The sequence below is a fragment of the Engystomops pustulosus genome, chromosome 3, assembly GCF_040894005.1.
Source record: "Engystomops pustulosus chromosome 3, aEngPut4.maternal, whole genome shotgun sequence".
Lineage (NCBI taxonomy): Eukaryota > Metazoa > Chordata > Amphibia > Anura > Leptodactylidae > Engystomops > Engystomops pustulosus.
In genome coordinates, this window is record NC_092413.1 from 220963362 (window position 1) to 220984715 (window position 21354).

At 38.9% G+C, this 21354-nt stretch overlaps 1 protein-coding gene across 1 annotated transcript in view; it reads left to right on the forward strand.

The window, feature by feature from the left end:
* Positions 1-21354, forward strand: part of SCARA5 (scavenger receptor class A member 5) — a 276734-nt gene that overhangs the window by 120127 nt on the left and 135253 nt on the right. The window contains exons 5-6 of the mRNA XM_072143880.1: positions 2974-3054; positions 13621-13719. Coding sequence (XP_071999981.1) covers positions 2974-3054; positions 13621-13719 — 180 coding nt within the window. The remainder of the gene's footprint in view (positions 1-2973; positions 3055-13620; positions 13720-21354) is intronic.

The window sequence follows — 21354 nt, forward strand, 5'->3', positions numbered from 1 at the left end:
TCTTCATAGTCTATGAAAAAAATGGCCCTACTCTCCAAATGAAGGCCATTAACCTAAGAGTGAGTAGGAGGCCACCAGTCTTGGTGGGACATACTACATTAAAAATTGGAAGACTTCCAGAAGAGATTTTTTCTTCCAGAGTTTCTTCTATGAGTTTGTACCAAAAATTTATTGTTTGGGAGTAGGGACCTCAGAAACCCCGAGAAGAAGCTGATGTTATCCCTCAGAGGAACATGTGTTTCAGGTTGGGAAGACCTTCACTTCTCTATTGATAGTTGACTATGGCACCAACCCTGTCCCGTGAGACCCACTGATCACAACTCATTTACATAACTAAGAATTTTATTTGGAAAAGTCCTAAATACATTAAATCTTATCTGCTGCTCCCATCTTGCTTTCTTTGTCTTGTGTTGTGTCAAGACTTCTTCGATATGTTTTGGTAACCGGAATGTGAACTGATTTTATTGTATTTACGTGAAGATGATAAAACTGAGATTTGTGGCTGAGCAGTCTTTATATGAAAGCTCTGGCTTGAGTCGATGAATTTCCTCGCTCCTCAATGAATTTTAGCTTTTCTTGGATTGTTTCTTATTTTCTGCTGAGTTCGTCCAAGCTGAAGGCACTTAGGGCGAAGACAAGAGAGGAGTTGGATGGCTTCCACTTTTGAAACATGTTCTATCTGCTGATGGCTTTAGATTACATCGCAGTTTTCTGAAAGAGGCTTCAGGTTTATCTGATAGGGCAGTGATGACGAACCTTTTGGAGACAGAGTGCCCAAGCTACAACCAAAACCCACTTAGATGTCGCAAAGTGCCAACATGACAAGTTTAGCAGTAACTTATTGATCCTGGCTGTATCACAGGTTTTAATCGTATTAGCATCCTGAGTTCACCAATACAATAGAAAGATAATGGAGAAATTTGGATTGTAGCTTCCCTCCAGGGTCCCCTGAAGAAGAAGAATCAGGGGACCCAGAGCAGTAGCTCCGACAATAATCCATCTCTGTCCACACCTTCTTGCTCCTCCTGTAGTCCTGGCAGCCAAGCGTTGAGAATGGCCCATACTGGGCTGTCTTGGATCACAGGAGAAAGCCTTGAGTCCTAGCTGGCAAACTCTCTGTTGGGGTAAAGGTCTGGGTGCCCACAGAAAGGGCTCCGAGTGCCAACTCTGGCACCCGTGCCATAGGTTCGCCACCACTGTGATAGGGTCTATGGAGACCTTAATCTTGGAAAGCTCGGGGAGGTGGCACAAGTTACAGTCCCTCCTTAGATGTGGTATCTAGAAGATTTGGAAGGTCGATGTGTCACAGAAGACTACAATAAAAAGGAAATACTTAAGGGGTATCTCTACTTGTTAGAACACAGTAATACAGTTCTTTAGATAAGAGATGAAAGTTAGTCCCATAAGGGAGTTTTCCCGTCAGAAAAGGAAACAGGAGTGAGAATGGTGGCACTTGTTTTACATCACTGAGGCCAATGATTGGGGCAAGTCACCTCCGGATCACCAACATATCTACCCAGTTTCCCTCCAGGAGACACAACTCTGAAATGTAGAGCCATATTTTTTTCTAAATGTTTCATAAATTATTGGGTGGTAGTAGGACATTTCATATATCTGTCACTGTGGTCCTATTTCTATGTCTGGCTGGTGGGAATATCTGGAGTCTGGTGGAGGATACTACATTGTACATGGGTCATTTCCTGTTTTGGAATGATAATTTCGTAATGTTCCTACAGCCCCTCATCCATAGCCCATCCCTCTAAGCCTCCCCGAGTCTCTTGCATTCCTAATCAGAGTACAACCTTTCCAACACTTCTCCGTCTCGCACCATGATTGTGGTTGCAGATGTTCTGCCAGAGCCATCACTTTGCTGTTGACATTATGACGGGGCCTTTCGTCACTCGGGGCGCGATGTTTATTTCTCAACATTCAAAAAGACCACAAAGAAAGTGAAGAGTGTTTTTGATAAAATATATATTTTTTGAATTCATATTTCCCATCTCTGGATGCCAGGGTGGCTTCATAGCACATCTTCTCATCATGGGTAACGATACACTTGGGAAACCTTCAGATAAACACATGAGGAGGTTTTGACAGGACGACGTGTTATGGAACAGATAATTAGACAAAAACATTGCAAACAAATTGTCATGACGAGTTTTATGACTGTCAGTTGGTAAACATAGGGCTTCAATATTGATTTGTGTTGTTTATAGGGATGGGGATAACACATTGGGGACCAACATTGGGCCAAGATTGTCCATCAAGGAGCCATTACGGATAAAGAGATGATTGACGATCAGATGAAGTTCCAACCCAATGTACTAAAGTGAGACAATAAACCAAGACCCATGTATGACAGAGAGGTAGTTGGCAAGGTGCCTGAAGGAGGTGCTCGAGGAAGATCTGCACTGGAAACACTACAGCTTTGTGGTCAAAGTGAAAAGCCGTAGTGAGGAACATGAGGATCACGTGAGCTCTTCCTTACTAGACTTGAGTAAATTAGACATCCACCTGTTAAAGGACTATAAGGGAGTCTTAGAAATTTTGAGTTAAAACCTCCTGTGTAAAGGGTAGATATACTTGGTGTGTTTCACATTGCATTCATGAGGACCTCCGGGGATCTGGGTCTACCAACACACATTGGCTGACGCAACCATGTAAGTACCTCTTAACGAGCCATGTGGAGTTGGTGGACCAACAGAACACCCCATAGTTCACTTCTACCAACCAATAAAAGATTTCTGCCTCCCTGTGCAGAAATAAGGATGACTGTTCTCCTTTACAGTCTTGGAATAATCCAAAAATTACTCAACTTATGCGTGTCCTTCATATGGGTCTACTGTGTCTAACTGGGCCAATATGGGCCAACTGTTGAAGAAAAATGAGCCATATATATGAATGCTCTTTTGGATCAATTTCTGTAAAAAAGCTTAAAAGATTGTAACATTGACCACAATTTATTTTTTTTAGGTCCACCAGGTCCAAAGGGTGACCAAGGTCATGAAGGAATGGAAGGGGAACCTGGCGCTCCTGGGCTTCCTGGATCAAGAGGTCAACAATTTATTTCCGATTTCTTTTTATTCTATTACATTGAGTGTGGCAGTTATGGGCGACCATGGAGGAACCTTTGGACCCTTTCTTGTGCCAGGGTTTTGATGTTATGGCTACTTTACTACCCTCCTGCATTTTTCAGGACTTTAGGAACCAATAAGGGCATTGGGTTATTATGTTGCTCACCCGATCACAAGGCATGCCTGGGTAGGAAAGGGTTAAACATTTTGCATTCTCTATCAAATGTTGTGTAGCTCATCCAGTAAGGATAAAGATGATGTCCAGTGACATTGGCCTTTTCACTAGGACCCCCCCCCCCCTTCCCACATTCATAATTACCATCTCTTACCGTATTATTAATAGACAATCCTTGGAACCAGAAATTTGTTTACTTCTGCAAAACATCTCAAATCATTCAGAATTTCTGTATCATCTGCAGTTTGTGTAAAATTACTGTGAATCCTAAAACGTTTCCACATGTGAAATCCACATCAATCATAGGATTCTCCGAAGCTGAGACCACTCGTATTCTGGAAGTAATCCACAGTAATGAGAAGCGAATTATCAAAGATACATGAGCTATTTACTACTAAAAATCTGAAGATGATCTATCTGTACATCTTATCAAACTATCTCAGAGCCTGAATAATGAGCTACTATAATACTGCCCCCTATGTACAGGAATATAACTACTATAATACTGCCCCCTATGTACAAGAATATAACTACTATAATACTGGCCCCTATGTACAGGAATATAACTACTATAATACTGCCTCCTATGTACAAGAATATAACTACTATAATACTGCCCCCTATGTACAAGAATATAACTACTATAATACTGCCCCCTATGTACAAGAATATAACTACTATAATACTGCCCCCTATGTACAGGAATATAACTACTATAATACTGCCCCCTATGTACAAGAATATAACTACTATAATACTGCCCCCTATGTACAAGAATATAACTACTATAATACTGCCCCCTATGTACAGGAATATAACTACTAAAATACTGCCCCCTATGTACAAGAATATAACTACTATAATACTGCCCCCTATGTACAGGAATATAACTACTATAATACTGCCCCCTATGTACAAGAATATAACTACTATAATACTGCCCCCTATGTACAAGAATATAACTACTATAATACTGCCCCCTATGTACAGGAATATAACTACTATAATACTGCCCCCTATGTACAGGAATATAACTACTATAATAATGCCCCCTATGTACAGGAATATAACTACTATAATACTGCCCCCTATGTACAGGAATATAACTACTATAATACTGCCCCCCTATGTACAGGAATATAACTACTATAATACTGCCCCCTATGTGCAAGAATATAACTACTATAATACTGCCCCCTATGTACAAGAATATAACTACTATAATACTGCCCCCTATGTACAAGAATATAACTACTATAATACTGCCCCCTATGTACAGGAATATAACTACTATAATACTGCCCCCTATGTACAGGAATATAAGTACTATAATACTGCCCCTATGTACAAGAATATAACTACTATAATACTGTCCCCTATGTACAAGAATAAAACTACTATAATACTGCCCCCTATGTACAGGAATATAACTACTATAATACTGCCCTCTATGTACAGGAATATAACTACTATAATACTGCCCCCTATGTACAAGAATATAACTACTATAATACTGCCCCTATGTACAGGAATATAACTACTATAATACTGCCCCTATGTACAGGAATATAACTACTATAATACTGCCCTCTATGAACAGGAATATAACTACTATAATACTGCCCCCTATGTACAAGAATATAACTACTATAATACTGCCCCCTACGTACAGGAATATAACTACTATAATACTGCCCCCTCTGTACAAGAATATAACTACTATAATACTGCCCCCTATGTACAAGAATATAACTACTATAATACTGCCCCCTATGTACAAGAATATAACTACTATAATACTGCCCCCTATGTACAGGAATATAACTACTATAATACTGCCCCCTATGTACAGGAATATAACTACTATAATACTGCCCCCTATGTACAAGAATATAACTACTATAATACTGCCCCCTATGTACAAGAATATAACTACTATAATACTGCCCCCTATGTACAAGAATATAACCATTATAATACTGCCCCCTATGTGCAGTAATATAACTACTATAATACTGCTCCCAATGTACAGGAGTATGACTACTATAATACTGCCCCTATGTACAAGAATATAACTACTATAATACTGCCCCCTATGTACAATAATATAAAAACTATAATACTGCCCCCTATGTACAGGAATATAACCACTATAATACTGCCCCCTATGTTCAAGAATATAACTACTATAATACTGCCCCCTATGTACAAGACTATAACTACTATAACACTGCCCCCTATGTACAAGAATATAACTATTATAATACTGCCCCCTATGTACAAGAATATAACTACTATAATACTGCCCCCTATGTACAAGAATATAACTAGTATAATACTGCCCCCTATGTACAGGAATATAACTACTGTAATACTGCCCCCTATGTACAAGAATATAACTACTATAATACTGCCCCCTATGTACAAGAATATAACTACTATAATACTGCCCCCTATGTACAAGAATATAACTACTATAATACTGCCCCCTATGTACAAGAATATAACTACTATAATACTGCCCCCTATGTACAAGAATATAACTACTATAATACTTCCCCCTATGTACAGGAATATAACCACTATAATACTGCCCCCTATGTACAGGAATATAACCACTATAATACTGCCCCCTATGTACAAGAATATAACTACTATAATACTGCCCCCTATGTACAAGAATATAACTACTATAATACTGCCCCCTATGTACAGGAATATAACCACTATAATACTGCCCCCTATGTACAAGAATATAACTACTATAATACTGCCCCCTATGTACAAGAATATAACTACTATAATACTGCCCCCTATGTACAAGAATATAACTACTATAATACTGCCCCCTATGTACAGGAATATAACCACTATAATACTGCCCCCTATGTGCAGGAATATAACTACTATAATACTGCTCCCTATATACAGGAATATAACTGCTATAATACTACCCCCTATGTACAAGTATATAACTACTATAATACTGCCCCCTATGTACAAGAATATAACTACTATAATACTGCCCCCTATGTACAAGAATATAACTACTATAATACTGCCCCCTATGTACAGGAATATAACTACTATAATACTGCCCCCTATGTACAGGAATAAAACTACTATAATACTGCCCCCTATGTACAAGAATATAACTACTATAATACTGCCCCCTATGTACAGGAATATAACTACTATAATACTGCCCCCTATGTACAGGAATATATCTACTATAATACTGCTCCCTATGTACAAGAATATAACTACTATAATACTGCCCTCTATGTACAAGAATATAACTACTATAATACTGCCCCCTATGTACAAGAATATAACTACTATAATACTGCCCCCTATGTACAAGAATATAACTACTATAATACTGCCCCCTATGTACAGGAATATAACTACTATAATACTGCCCCCTATGTACAAGAATATAACTACTATAATACTGCCCCCTATGTACAGGAATATAACTACTATAATACTGCCCCCTATGTACAGGAATATATCTACTATAATACTGCCCCCTATGTACAAGAATATAACTACTATAATACTGCCCTCTATGTACAAGAATATAACTACTATAATACTGCCCCCTATGTACAAGAATATAACTACTATAATACTGCCCCCTATGTACAGGAATATAACTACTATAATACTACCCCCAATGTACAGGAATATAACTACTATAATACTGCTCCCTATGTACAAGAATATAACTACTATAATACTGCCCCCTATGTACAAGAATATAACTACTATAATACTGCCCCCTATGTACAGGAATATAACTACTATAATACTGCCCCCTATGTACAGGAATATAACTACTATAATACTGCCCCCTATGTACAAGAATATAACTACTATAATACTGCCCCCTATGTACAAGAATATAACTACTATAATACTGCCCCCTATGTACAAGAATATAGCTACTATAATACTTCCCCCTATGTACAAGAATATAACTACTATAATACTGCCCCCTATGTACAGGAATATAACTACTATAATACTGCCCCCTATGTACAGGAATATAACCACTATAATACTGCCCCCTATGTGCAGGAATATAACTACTATAATACTGCTCCCTATGTACAGGAATATAACTACTACGGTATAATACTGCCCCCTATGTACAGGGATATAACTACTACGGTATAATACTGCCCCCTATGTACAAGAATATAACTACTATAATACTGCCCCCTATGTACAGAAATATAACTACTATAATACTGCTCCCTATGTACAGGAATAGAACTACTATAATACTGCCCCCTATGTACAGGAATATAACTACTATAATACTGCCCCCTATGTACAGGAATATATATACTATAATACTGCCCCCTATGTACAAGAATATAACTACTATAATACTGCCCTCTATGTACAAGAATATAACTACTATAATACTGCCCCCTATGTACAAGAATATAACTACTATAATACTTCCCCCTATGTACAAGAATATAACTACTATAATACTGCCCCCTATGTACAGGAATATAACTACTATAATACTACCCCCTATGTACAGGAATATAACTACTATAATACTGCTCCCTATGTACAGGAATATAACTACTATAATACTGCCCCCTATGTACAGGAATATAACTACTATAATACTGCTCCCTATGTACAGGAATAGAACTACTATAATACTGCCCCCTATGTACAGGAATATAACTACTATAATACTGCCCCCTATGTACAGGAATATAACTACTATAATACTGCCCCCTATGTACAGGAATATAACTACTATAATACTGCCCCCTATGTACAGGAATATAACTACTATAATACTGCCCCCTATGTACAAGAATATAACTACTATAATACTGCCCCCTATGTACAGGGATATAACTACTACGGTATAATACTGCCCCCTATGTACAGGGATATAACTACTACGGTATAATACTGCCCCCTATGTACAAGAATATAACTACTATAATACTGCCCCCTATGTACAGGAATGTAACTACTATAATACTGCCCCCTATGTACAGGAATATAACTACTATAATACTGCCCCCTATGTACAGGAATATAACTACTATAATACTGCCCCCTATGTACAAGAATATAACTACTATAATACTGCCCCCTATGTACAGGGATATAACTACTACGGTATAATACTGCCCCCTATGTACAAGAATATAACTACTATAATACTGCTCCCTATGTACAGGAATAGAACTACTATAATACTGCCCCCTATGTACAGGAATATAACTACTATAATACTGCCCCCTATGTACAGGAATATACTTACTATAATACTGCCCCCTATGTACAGGAATATAACTACTATAATACTGCCCCCTATGTACAGGAATATAACTACTATAATACTGCCCCCTATGTACAAGAATATAACTACTATAATACTGCCCCCTATGTACAAGAATATAACTACTATAATACTGCCCCCTATGTACAAGAATATAACTACTATAATACTGCCCCTTATGTACAGGAATATAACTACTATAATACTGCCCCCTATGTACAGGAATATAACTACTATAATACTGCCCCCTATGTACAAGAATATAACTACTATAATACTGCCCCCTATGTACAGGAATATAACTACTATAATACTGCCCCCTATGTACAGGAATATATCTACTATAATACTGCCCCCTATGTACAAGAATATAACTACTATAATACTGCCCTCTATGTACAAGAATATAACTACTATAATACTGCCCCCTATGTACAAGAATATAACTACTATAATACTGCCCCCTATGTACAGGAATATAACTACTATAATACTACCCCCTATGTACAGGAATATAACTACTATAATACTGCTCCCTATGTACAGGAATATAACTACTATAATACTGCCCCCTATGTACAGGAATATAACTACTATAATACTGCTCCCTATGTACAGGAATAGAACTACTATAATACTGCCCCCTATGTACACGAATATAACTACTATAATACTGCCCCCTATGTACAGGAATATAACTACTATAATACTGCCCCCTATGTAAAGGAATATAACTACTATAATACTGCCCCCTATGTACAAGAATATAACTACTATAATACTGCCCCCTATGTACAGGGATATAACTACTACGGTATAATACTGCCCCCTATGTACAGGGATATAACTACTACGGTATAATACTGCCCCCTATGTACAAGAATATAACTACTATAATACTGCCCCCTATGTACAGGAATGTAACTACTATAATACTGCCCCCTATGTACAGGAATATAACTACTATAATACTGCCCCCTATGTACAGGGATATAACTACTACGGTATAATACTGCCCCCTATGTACAAGAATATAACTACTATAATACTGCTCCCTATGTACAGGAATAGAACTACTATAATACTGCCCCCTATGTACAGGAATATAACTACTATAATACTGCCCCCTATGTACAGGAATATAACTACTATAATACTGCCCCCTATGTACAAGAATATAACTACTATAATACTGCCCCCTATGTACAGGGATATAACTACTACGGTATAATACTGCCCCCTATGTACAGGGATATAACTACTACGGTATAATACTGCCCCCTATGTACAAGAATATAACTACTATAATACTGCCCCCTATGTACAGGAATGTAACTACTATAATACTGCCCCCTATGTACAGGAATATAACTACTATAATACTGCCCCCTATGTACAAGAATATAACTACTATAATACTGCCCCCTATGTACAGGGATATAACTACTACGGTATAATACTGCCCCCTATGTACAAGAATATAACTACTATAATACTGCTCCCTATGTACAGGAATAGAACTACTATAATACTGCCCCCTATGTACAGGAATATAACTACTATAATACTGCCCCCTATGTACAGGAATATAACTACTATAATACTGCCCCCTATGTACAGGAATATAACTACTATAATACTGCCCCCTATGTACAAGAATATAACTACTATAATACTGCCCCCTATGTACAGGGATATAACTACTATAATACTGCCCCCTATGTACAAGAATATAACTACTATAATACTGCCCCCTATGTACAGGGATATAACTACTACGGTATAATACTGCCCCCTATGTACAAGAATATAACTGCTATAATACTGCTCCCTATGTACAGGAATATAACTACTACGGTATAATACTGCCCCCTATGTACAAGAATATAACTGCTATAATACTGCCCCCTATGTACAAGAATATAACTACTATAATACTGCCCCCTATGTACAGGGATATAACTACTACGGTATAATACTGCCCCCTATGTACAAGAATATAACTGCTATAATACTGCTCCCTATGTACAGGAATATAACTACTATAATACTGCCCCCTATGTACAGGAATATAACTACTATAATACTGCCCCCTATGTACAGGAATAAAACTACTATAATTCTGCCCCCTATGTACAGGAATATAACTACTATAATACTGCCCCCTATGTACAAGAATATAACTACTATAATACTGCCCCCTATGTACAGGAATATAACTACTATAATACTGCCCTCCTATGTACAGGAATATAACTACTATAATACTGCCCCCTATGTACAAGAATAGAACTACTATATTACTGCCCCCTATGTACAGGAATATAACTACTATAATACTGCCCCCTATGTACAAGAATATAACTACTATAATACTGCCCCCTATGTACAAGAATATAACTGCTATAATACTGCTCCCTATGTACAGGAATATAACTACTACGGTATAATACTGCCCCCTATGTACAAGAATATAACTGCTATAATACTGCCCCCTATGTACAAGAATATAACTACTATAATACTGCCCCCTATGTACAGGGATATAACTACTACGGTATAATACTGCCCCCTATGTACAAGAATATAACTGCTATAATACTGCTCCCTATGTACAGGAATATAACTACTATAATACTGCCCCCTATGTACAAGAATATAACTACTATAATACTGCCCCCTATGTACAGGAATAAAACTACTATAATTCTGCCCCCTATGTACAGGAATATAACTACTATAATACTGCCCCTATGTACAGGAATAAAACTACTATAATTCTGCCCCCTATGTACAGGAATATAACTACTATAATACTGCCCCCTATGTACAAGAATATAACTACTATAATACTGCCCCCTATGTACAAGAATATAACTACTATAATACTGCCCCCTATGTACAAGAATATAACTACTATAATACTGCCCCCTATGTACAAGAATATAACTACTATAATACTGCCCCCTATGTACAGGGATATAACTACTACGGTATAATACTGCCCCCTATGTACAAGAATATAACTGCTATAATACTGCTCCCTATGTACAGGAATATAACTACTATAATACTGCCCCCTATGTACAAGAATATAACTACTATAATACTGCCCCCTATGTACAGGAATAAAACTACTATAATTCTGCCCCCTATGTACAAGAATATAACTGCTATAATACTGCTCCCTATGTACAGGAATATAACTACTACGGTATAATACTGCCCCCTATGTACAAGAATATAACTGCTATAATACTGCCCCCTATGTACAAGAATATAACTACTATAATAGTGCCCCCTATGTACAGGGATATAACTACTACGGTATAATACTGCCCCCTATGTACAAGAATATAACTGCTATAATACTGCTCCCTATGTACAGGAATATAACTACTATAATACTGCCCCCTATATACAAGAATATAACTACTATAATACTGCCCCCTATGTACAGGAATAAAACTACTATAATTCTGCCCCCTATGTACAGGGATATAACTACTATAACACTGCCCCCTATGTACAAGAATATAACTACTATAATACTGCCCCCTATGTACAAGAATATAACTACTATAATACTGCCCCCTATGTACAAGAATATAACTACTATAATACTGCCCCCTATGTACAGGAATATATCTACTATAATACTGCCCCCTATGTACAAGAATATAACTACTATAATACTGCCCCCTATGTACAGGAATATAACTACTATAATACTTCCCCCTATGTACAAGAATATAACTACTATAATACTGCCCCCTATGTACAAGAATATAACTACTATAATACTGCCCCCTATGTACAGGAATATAACTACTATAATACTGCCCCCTATGTACAAGAATATAACTACTATAACACTGCCCCCTATGTACAAGAATATAACTACTATAATACTGCCCCTATGTACAGGAATATAACTACTATAATACTGCCCCCTATGTACAAGAATATAACTACTATAATACTGCCCCTATGTACAGGAATATAACTACTATAATACTGCCCCCTATGTACAAGAATATAACTATTATAATACTGCCCCCTATGTACAAGTATATAACTACTATAATACTGCCCCCTATGTACAGGAATATAACTACTATAATACTACCCCTATGTACAGGAATATAACTACTATAATACTGCCCCCTATGTACAAGAATATAACTACTATAATACTGCCCCCTATGTACAAGTATATAACTACTATAATACTGCCCCCTATGTACAGGAATATAACTACTATAATACTACCCCTATGTACAGGAATATAACTACTATAATACTGCCCCCTATGTACAAGAATATAACTACTATAATACTGCCCCCTATGTACAAGAATATAACTACTATAATACTGCCCCCTATGTACAAGAATATAACTACTATAATACTGCCCCTATGTACAGGAATATAACTACTATAATACTGCCCCCTATGTACAAGAATATAACTATTATAATACTGCCCCCTATGTACAAGTATATAACTACTATAATACTGCCCCCTATGTACAGGAATATAACTACTATAATACTACCCCTATGTACAGGAATATAACTACTATAATACTGCCCCCTATGTACAAGAATATAACTACTATAATACTGCCCCCTATGTACAAGAATATAACTACTATAATACTGCCCCCTATGTACAGGGATATATCTACTATAATACTGCCCCCTATGTACAAGAATATAACTACTAAGCATTAAACATTACATACACGGGGGCCAAAAGTAAAAATGTGGATTCCCAATTATTAGATGTAACCCTCCAGATGCACCCAGTGACATAGACCTCCCATGTCTGTCCGAATCACTGGGTTTGCTTTGCATACACCCTCCAGATAATTGGATCCTGTAGGGCCCGATCCATCTATCGTGGGCGGAGCTTACTAATTTAGTTACTGATAGTAGTGGGGGAAGGGAACTGACAACTGTTAGGCCCTCCTATCTGCTTAATATCGTGAATGGTTGTCACATTATTTTGCATTCTATCGCACTTTCTTCATTCTTTTATAGGTTTTCCAGGTGAAAGAGGACCTTCTGGTCTACCTGGTGAAAAAGGGGATAAGGGTGACACCGGCCTTCCTGGTCCTATGGGTCTACGTGGACTTAAAGGTACAGTGTATTATTTAGTTGTATAATTATGTGAATGTATTAGTTCGGAAGGTGATATGAACCTTAGTAACCACCAGAAGTCGTGACCTGGCGATGTCTTCTCTCTGCCGCTCGAAAAAAAATCAAACCTGAGAAGATCCTTACAATCTAAGTTACTGTTCCCAAGAGGGACTTCAGTAGATTTTACTGTGGTTAAGGCCGAGATACGCTGAGAATCGGCAAACCTGAGTAATCTGCAGGTCCAAGGTCCAGTGGTGGCCGCCCGTTCATTGATGTCCTCAACCATTTGCGTTTTGTTCTCTTGTACATGTTCCTCCAACATCTGAGGAGGTTACATTTCCATCATATCTCAACATGTATCGTACAATAGACATGAGCAACACATCCAAGGTTCTCCACCATCTTAGAGACCATCAGGACCACCACCACTAAACGTTATCTGCTTAAGCACAACCCAATAAGGAGAACCATTTGTCCACCAGATAAAAATTAGATATCTACATCACGGATGGAATTTATGCTGCTTGTTCAGGATCTGGAGAGAAGGAAAGTCATGAGTTTGGTCTCCTAAAAGAAGTCTAGGACTTTAGTGACAAAAGCCATGAAGCCACCATTCTTCTATTTGGTTGCAGCTTCCGTGTGAAAGATCCCACCAACATTTTTGGACAAGGGATCTCTAAATCCATCTCGGTATAGATTCTCGTTTTATATGTTCCACTCTTGAGATCGAATTAGACGGACAAAGGCTTTAGGCGACTTCTATAATTTTAACGCTTTTACATCATCTTCTAATTTAGTAAAATATTTTCGGCTCTTGACATTGTATAATGATGACACAATTCTGGAGGATCTGAGAATGTTCCTACAATAATTATAGACAATAATATTCTTGGTCTATTTGCTTGTAGTAGAGCGTCAGGTGTCCAAGACGTCGGGTGGAAGCTGTCACCAAATTTGATGCTTAATGACCTCCGTCAATCATTAGGCTCTGGGAGGAACATAATGTAGTTTCACTCCACTCACAAGATCTAATAAGATAGACAAAAGCAATAGTGGTCCTTCATATAGGGTGGAGGGCTTTGGCTTCCGAGGGGCCCATTTCCCACCAAACCTTGAACCTATATGAAGATTCACCATCAGTCTTAAAAAAAGCTATACTTACCTCTGGCTTCTTCTCCCTGCTGCTCCGTATTCTTCTTCCATCCCGCGTGCATGCACTATGATGTGGTGGTGTCGCAGCCGCGTAACGTGTATGCACCACATGGGAAGGAAGAGGAGAAGACGGAGCCACGGGGAGAAGAAGACGGAGGTAAGTATAGATTTATTTTTTTTTCAAGAAGGGCTCTGCTGTGGATATTACATTAATAGGGGGTTATCTGCTGTGGATATTTATGTAAAGGGAATCTCTGCAGTGGAAACTTCTTTAAAGGGGGCCTCTGCTGTGGACATTTCATTAAAGGGGGCCTCTGCTGTGGACATTTCATTAAAGGGGGCCTCTGCTGTGGACATTTCATTAAAGGGGGCATCTGCTGTGGACATTTCATTAAAGGGGGCCTCTGCTGTGGACATTTCATTAAAGGGGGCCTCTGCTGTGGACATTTCATTAAAGGGAGCCTCTGCTGTGGACATTTCATTAAAGGGGGCCACTGCTGTGGACATTTCATTAAAGGGGGGCACTGCTGTGGACATTTCATTAAAGGGGGCCTCTGTTGTGGACATTTCATTAAAGGGGGCATCTGCTGTGGACATTTCATTAAAGGGGGCATCTGCTGTGGACAGTTCATTAAAGGATGCCTCTGCTGTGGACATTTCATTAAAGGGGTCATCTGCTGTGGACATTTCATTAAAGGGGACCTCTGCTGTGGACATTTCATTAAAGGGGGCATCTTCTGTGGGCATTTCTGTAAAGGGGGCATCTGCTGTGGGCATTTCTGTAAAGGGGGCATCTGCTGTGGGCATTTCTGTAAAGGGGGCCTTTGCTGTGGACATTTCATTAAAGGGGGCATCTGCTGAGGGCATTTCTTTAAAGGGGGCATCTGCTGAGGGCATAACATTAAAGAGGGGCTCTACTGTGCACATTTCTTTCTAGAGCAGTGATGGCCAACCTATGACACGCGTGTCAGTGCTGACACGCATAGCCATTTTCAGTGACACGCGGCCGCCGGAGAGTTAAGTTTCATCCTCGGCTCCTACACGGCCAGGTGCAGTAGCCGGGAGGCTGAGAGATTGTCCAGCACATTGTAATAAATAGATGTGGAGAATCCCCATGTACTGCCAGACTGTAGTATACTGTAGTATGGCAGTACATGGTAGGAACAATCACACAACCTAGGATTAAAGTACCCTATAAGTTAAATAATTATACATATTTGTTATTTTAACTATAAATATCACAAAATTATGTTTTTTTTGTCAAAGTGACACACCACCCGAGTTATGCTCATTTTTTTGGCGAATTTTGACACACCAAGCTCAAAAGGTTGTCCATCACTGTTCTAGAGGATATAGTGGATATAAAGTATATATAGGATACAGAGTATATAAAGGATGTAGAGGATATACAGGATATAGTGGATATAGAAAGTTTGAAGACAATAATAATGTAGATTGCAGCAGATTGTCAGTAAGTTTTGACTTCCCTTCACATTTATTGCCCAGGGACCTTTGTCAACCTTTAGCTCTGTGACGACTATAATTTCATAAATTGCACTGATTACATGTAAATAGTCAGGCACAGGCACCGGCACAGCAACAGGCACCGGCACCGGCACAGGAACAGGCACAGGCACAGGAACAGGCACCGGCACAGGAACAGGCACAGGAACAGGCACAGGAACAGGCACAGGCACAGGAACAGGCACCGGCACTCGCCCTCCGAGGTCTTTGTGATGTTTTGGAATCATTAATGTTTTTTACATCTGGTAAGAAATATGGGGTTCTTAACATTGACCAATGATGAGAAAATATCTGGGCAATAATAATTCTTGAATTTAGTTACAGGAAACTGTCTAAGGTCCAAGTTTGTGTGATTGGGTTTCACCAAATTTCGGGACCTCCATCAACCTTAACCAGAGTGTCCTAAATTGCACTGGTGATATCTAATAAGACAGACACAGAGATTCCATTCTTAGTTCTTTCCAATGTTGTCATGTGGGTCACGTGAGGTTTTGTTTTTTTGATTCTTACCTTTTTATGAGAATTTGACTTTCTGTTTTTGTTGTCAATTCTCTAATCTAGTCACATATCCAGGGCTCTAAACGTAGTCTAATCATGACCCAAGGCTGGAGGATCTGAGATGTTGTTGGTCTAATTCAAAGCATCTCAGGAGTCCAAGAGGTTAGGTGGAAGATCCCACCAAATGTGTTGATCAAGCTTTAACCATCATCAACCTTTTGGCTCCACTTCACTGATGAGATCTACCAAGACTGTCGAAGGGCATCCATCATTTAGATGTTTTCAGTGTTTTGATGACTATTTCATCCATCAGTGAAGTAAAAGTCTTCAAGCCATAAGATCGAAGAATGTTTCAGGTCAATAACAAGTCCTGTATTTGGTTGCAGTAATTCTCGGGTAGGGTGGAAGTTTTCTTCACATGTTTTGACCAGGGACTTTTATTTAGTTCTGTGAAGACCATAATTTCAAAAATTGCACCGCTGAGATCTTAAAAGTCAGAAACTGACGTTCACCAACTTGAAATATTCTTGAATAATTTCTTTCTTACATCATCAGGTCATTTAAGTTAAGATTTTTTCACATGAAATCCTTGAGAAGGTGACTTTCGGCAGTAAATTTTTCCAATCTTGAGGATCTGATAAGATTCCTGCAAATATTAAGTCTTGTATTTGGTTGCAGTAGACTCTCAGGAAAGTCCAAGTCTGTCCAGTAGGGTAGAAGTTTCAACAAAATTTTTAGCATGGGACCTCGAATACGACAGACACAGATTTTCAATTTGTTGATCTTCCCAATGTTTTTGAATCATCTGCTTCTAACATTGGACTATGGTGAAGTTTTGGTTTTTCCTCTTGAGAAATCGACTAGAAAATGTTCTAATCTAGTAACTTATCTGAGGCTCTAGAAGTCGTTTGATGATGACCAAAGGCTGGAGGATCTGAGAATGTTCTTGGATAATAGTAATAATAAGAAATGCCATTAATACCAACGTTCATGAGATCTTATCCAGACCCTGGCTCCAGCCTCCGGGCCTTCTCTCTGGAATCATCTTCTGTGGCTGAGAGCTCACACACATAAAGCTCTGCCTTTCCGTTACATAAGGATCTGTGCCTGAGGCAGCCTGACAGAGATTAATGCTAATGGGGCGGTGGACAGAAGTGCTGGAACTGCCGTAATGTGCTGCATGTAACCGCCATCCAAGATGTCTGCCAAGATCTTCAAGTTCCAAAAAGTGACTGCACAACCACATCCAAATATAGCTAAATGTCCAAATATTCTTTGGGTCTTAGGTCAAAATATTTTATTCGACGCACAAGGAATGTCTATAATATATTATACATCACACAGCTGATGGGGTGAATATATTAGAGGGGACAGGTCTGCACCAGCAGCAGAATAGTGAGTGCAGCTCTGGGGTATAATACAGGATGTAACTCAGGACCAGTACATGATAAGTAATGTCATGTATGTACACAGTGACTGCACCAGCAGCAGAATAGTGAGTGCAGCTCTGGGGTATAATACAGGATGTAACTCAGGATCAGTACAGGATAAGTAATGTCATGTATGTACACAGTGACTGCACCAGCAGCAGAATAGTGAGTGCAGCTCTGGAGTATAATACAGGATGTAACTCAGGATCAGTACAGGATAAGTAATGTCATGTATGTACACAGTGACTGCACCAGCAGCAGAATAGTGAGTGCAGCTCTGGGGTATAATACAGGATGTAACTCAGGACCAGTACATGATAAGTAATGTCATGTATGTACACAGTGACTGCACCAGCAGCAGAATAGTGAGTGCAGCTCTGGGGTATAATACAGGATGTAACTCAGGACCAGTACATGATAAGTAATGTCATGTATGTACACAGTGACTGCACCAGCAGCAGAATAGTGAGTGCAGCTCTGGGGTATAATACAGGATGTAACTCAGGACCAGTACATGATAAGTAATGTCATGTATGTACACAGTGACTGCACCAGCAGCAGAATAGTGAGTGCAGCTCTGGGGTATAATACAGGATGTAACTCAGGATCAGTACAGGATAAGTAATGTCATGTATGTACACAGTGACTGCACCAGCAGCAGAATAGTGAGTGCAGCTCTGGAGTATAATACAGGATGTAACTCAGGATCAGTACAGGATAAGTAATGTCATGTATGTACACAGTGACTGCACCAGCAGCAGAATAGTGAGTGCAGCTCTGGAGTATAATACAGGATGTAACTCAGGATCAGTACAGGATAAAGTCCGAGGGATAGATAAAATTATATCTGGGATTAGAGGCGGCTCAATTAAAAAGAAACTGGCCCAATGTGAAACGAGGTGGATCTGGACCCTGGAGACAATTTATCCCAAAGGTCTGAACGAAACTATTAGCTTCGCCCCTTTCCTCCAATGATTCACCAACACTACCTTATCTTTGGATCCATAAGTCTCTGCATCGCGCTCCCATAGCATGTCTGGCGTCCACCATTGTAGGACTCAATTTTAATCTTTGACATTTTATTGTGTAATGAATTCTCTTCTTTTTCTTTTCAAAAAAACCTTTCAGATTTCTATATGTCAAGAGACAGACATTTGTTATACTTTCCCGGCACATCTGTTTCTGAGGAGTAGATGAGTTTATACTCGTGTGACCAAAGAACTTCGTTGCCAATTTTGGCACGACCTGAGATTATACCCTGATGGACAAATCGTAATGGTAACCAGTAATATCGAACATGATGAGAGAACTGTATTTATTAATAGTATTATAAAAATCATCCATCGCTAGTCTTGGTATGTTGTATAATAATAAAAATGTATACTATCTGTTAGCACTAATTTTTACATAAATGTTTTCTGCACTCCCATTCACAATTTTCACTGCACTTCACTCCCCTCACTTCCCTTCACTTTCCCTTCTTAGTTGTCACTGAGCACTCACATCCATGGGGTATCATAATTAACTATATGCTGAATTAATATCAATTTTACTGTGAATATAGTGTAAATAGAAAAAATTCTTATTGTAACAATGAAATGTGACTGAAAGAATAACCCACATTAATATTTGTCATTATGACAAGGATGTCCCAGTTGATCAATGGTAACACATTGTAAATAATATGTAATTTTGTAACACTGACACTTTGTTTTAGGTATATCAAAATGTGTACCAACAGATTATGTGATTGTAAGCACTTGTCACTTTAAAATACAACATTCAGGCAGGTTCAAACATCCCAGTAACTTACCTAAGATCGTCTTGAACTTTCAAGCTTTTTTCGGGATGTGCGATCGACGGGTACGGTAAACTGCGCATGCGCGAAGACAGGCTACTTCGGCAAATCACTATCTAACCGCGCATGCGCGAAGACATCGCGATCATGTGACTCGGATTCTCGCGATATCACGAGTAAGACGTTCTTATTGGTCAAACTCCTCTTTAAATGTGACCTGGTACCGGGAAGACGCCACCCCCAGACGAAGGCTCTATAGGAGCCGAAACGTGCGTTGGGGCAGCAGTCATCCCCGGACCTCTGGCACACTTACTCACCAACACGGTAAGGACTGGTATTTACATGCCTTAAAGTGGCTCCTACCAGGCATGAGCTCCTGCTATGCCATTACCTGAGTGCATTTTTTTATGCCTTGTATAGGTTTACAATCTCTATATACCAGCCCAATTAGATTGGCTTAACCTCTGTGCAATTTGCTATGTCCGGGTATGACTGCTCTTTTTTTCTGTTGTATATTCACCTTGTAACCCTGTCATACTATTCTTTTTAATTGTCTAATTATGGTTATGTGTTTTTACCTTATACATAATAAACTTTGTTACTTTTACAAATTTCTGGCATTTGTTTTTGCCTCATAGCTCCTCCCCTACTTTGTAGAGGTAATATAGGTTCTATCAGTACAGGATAAGTAATGTCATGTATGTACACAGTGACTGCACCAGCAGCAGAATAGTGAGTGCAGCTCTGGGGTATAATACAGGATGTAACTCAGGATCAGTACAGGATAAGTAATGTCATGTATGTACACAGTGACTGCACCAGCAGCAGAATAGTGAGTGCAGCTCTGGGGTATAATACAGGATGTAACTCAGGATCAGTACAGGATAAGTAATGTCATGTATGTACACAGTGACTGCACCAGCAGCAGAATAGTGAGTGCAGCTCTGGGGTATAATACAGGATGTAACTCAGGATCAGTACAGGATAAGTAATGTCATGTATGTACACAGTGACTGCACCAGCAGCAGAATAGTGAGTGCAGCTCTGGAGTATAATACAGGATGTAACTCAGGATCAGTACAGGATAAGTAATGTCATGTATGTACACAGTGACGGCACCAGCAGCAGAATAGTGAGTGCAGCTCTGGGGTATAATACAGGATGTAACTCAGGATCAGTACAGGATAAGTAATGTCATGTATGTACACAGTGACTGCACCAGCAGCAGAATAG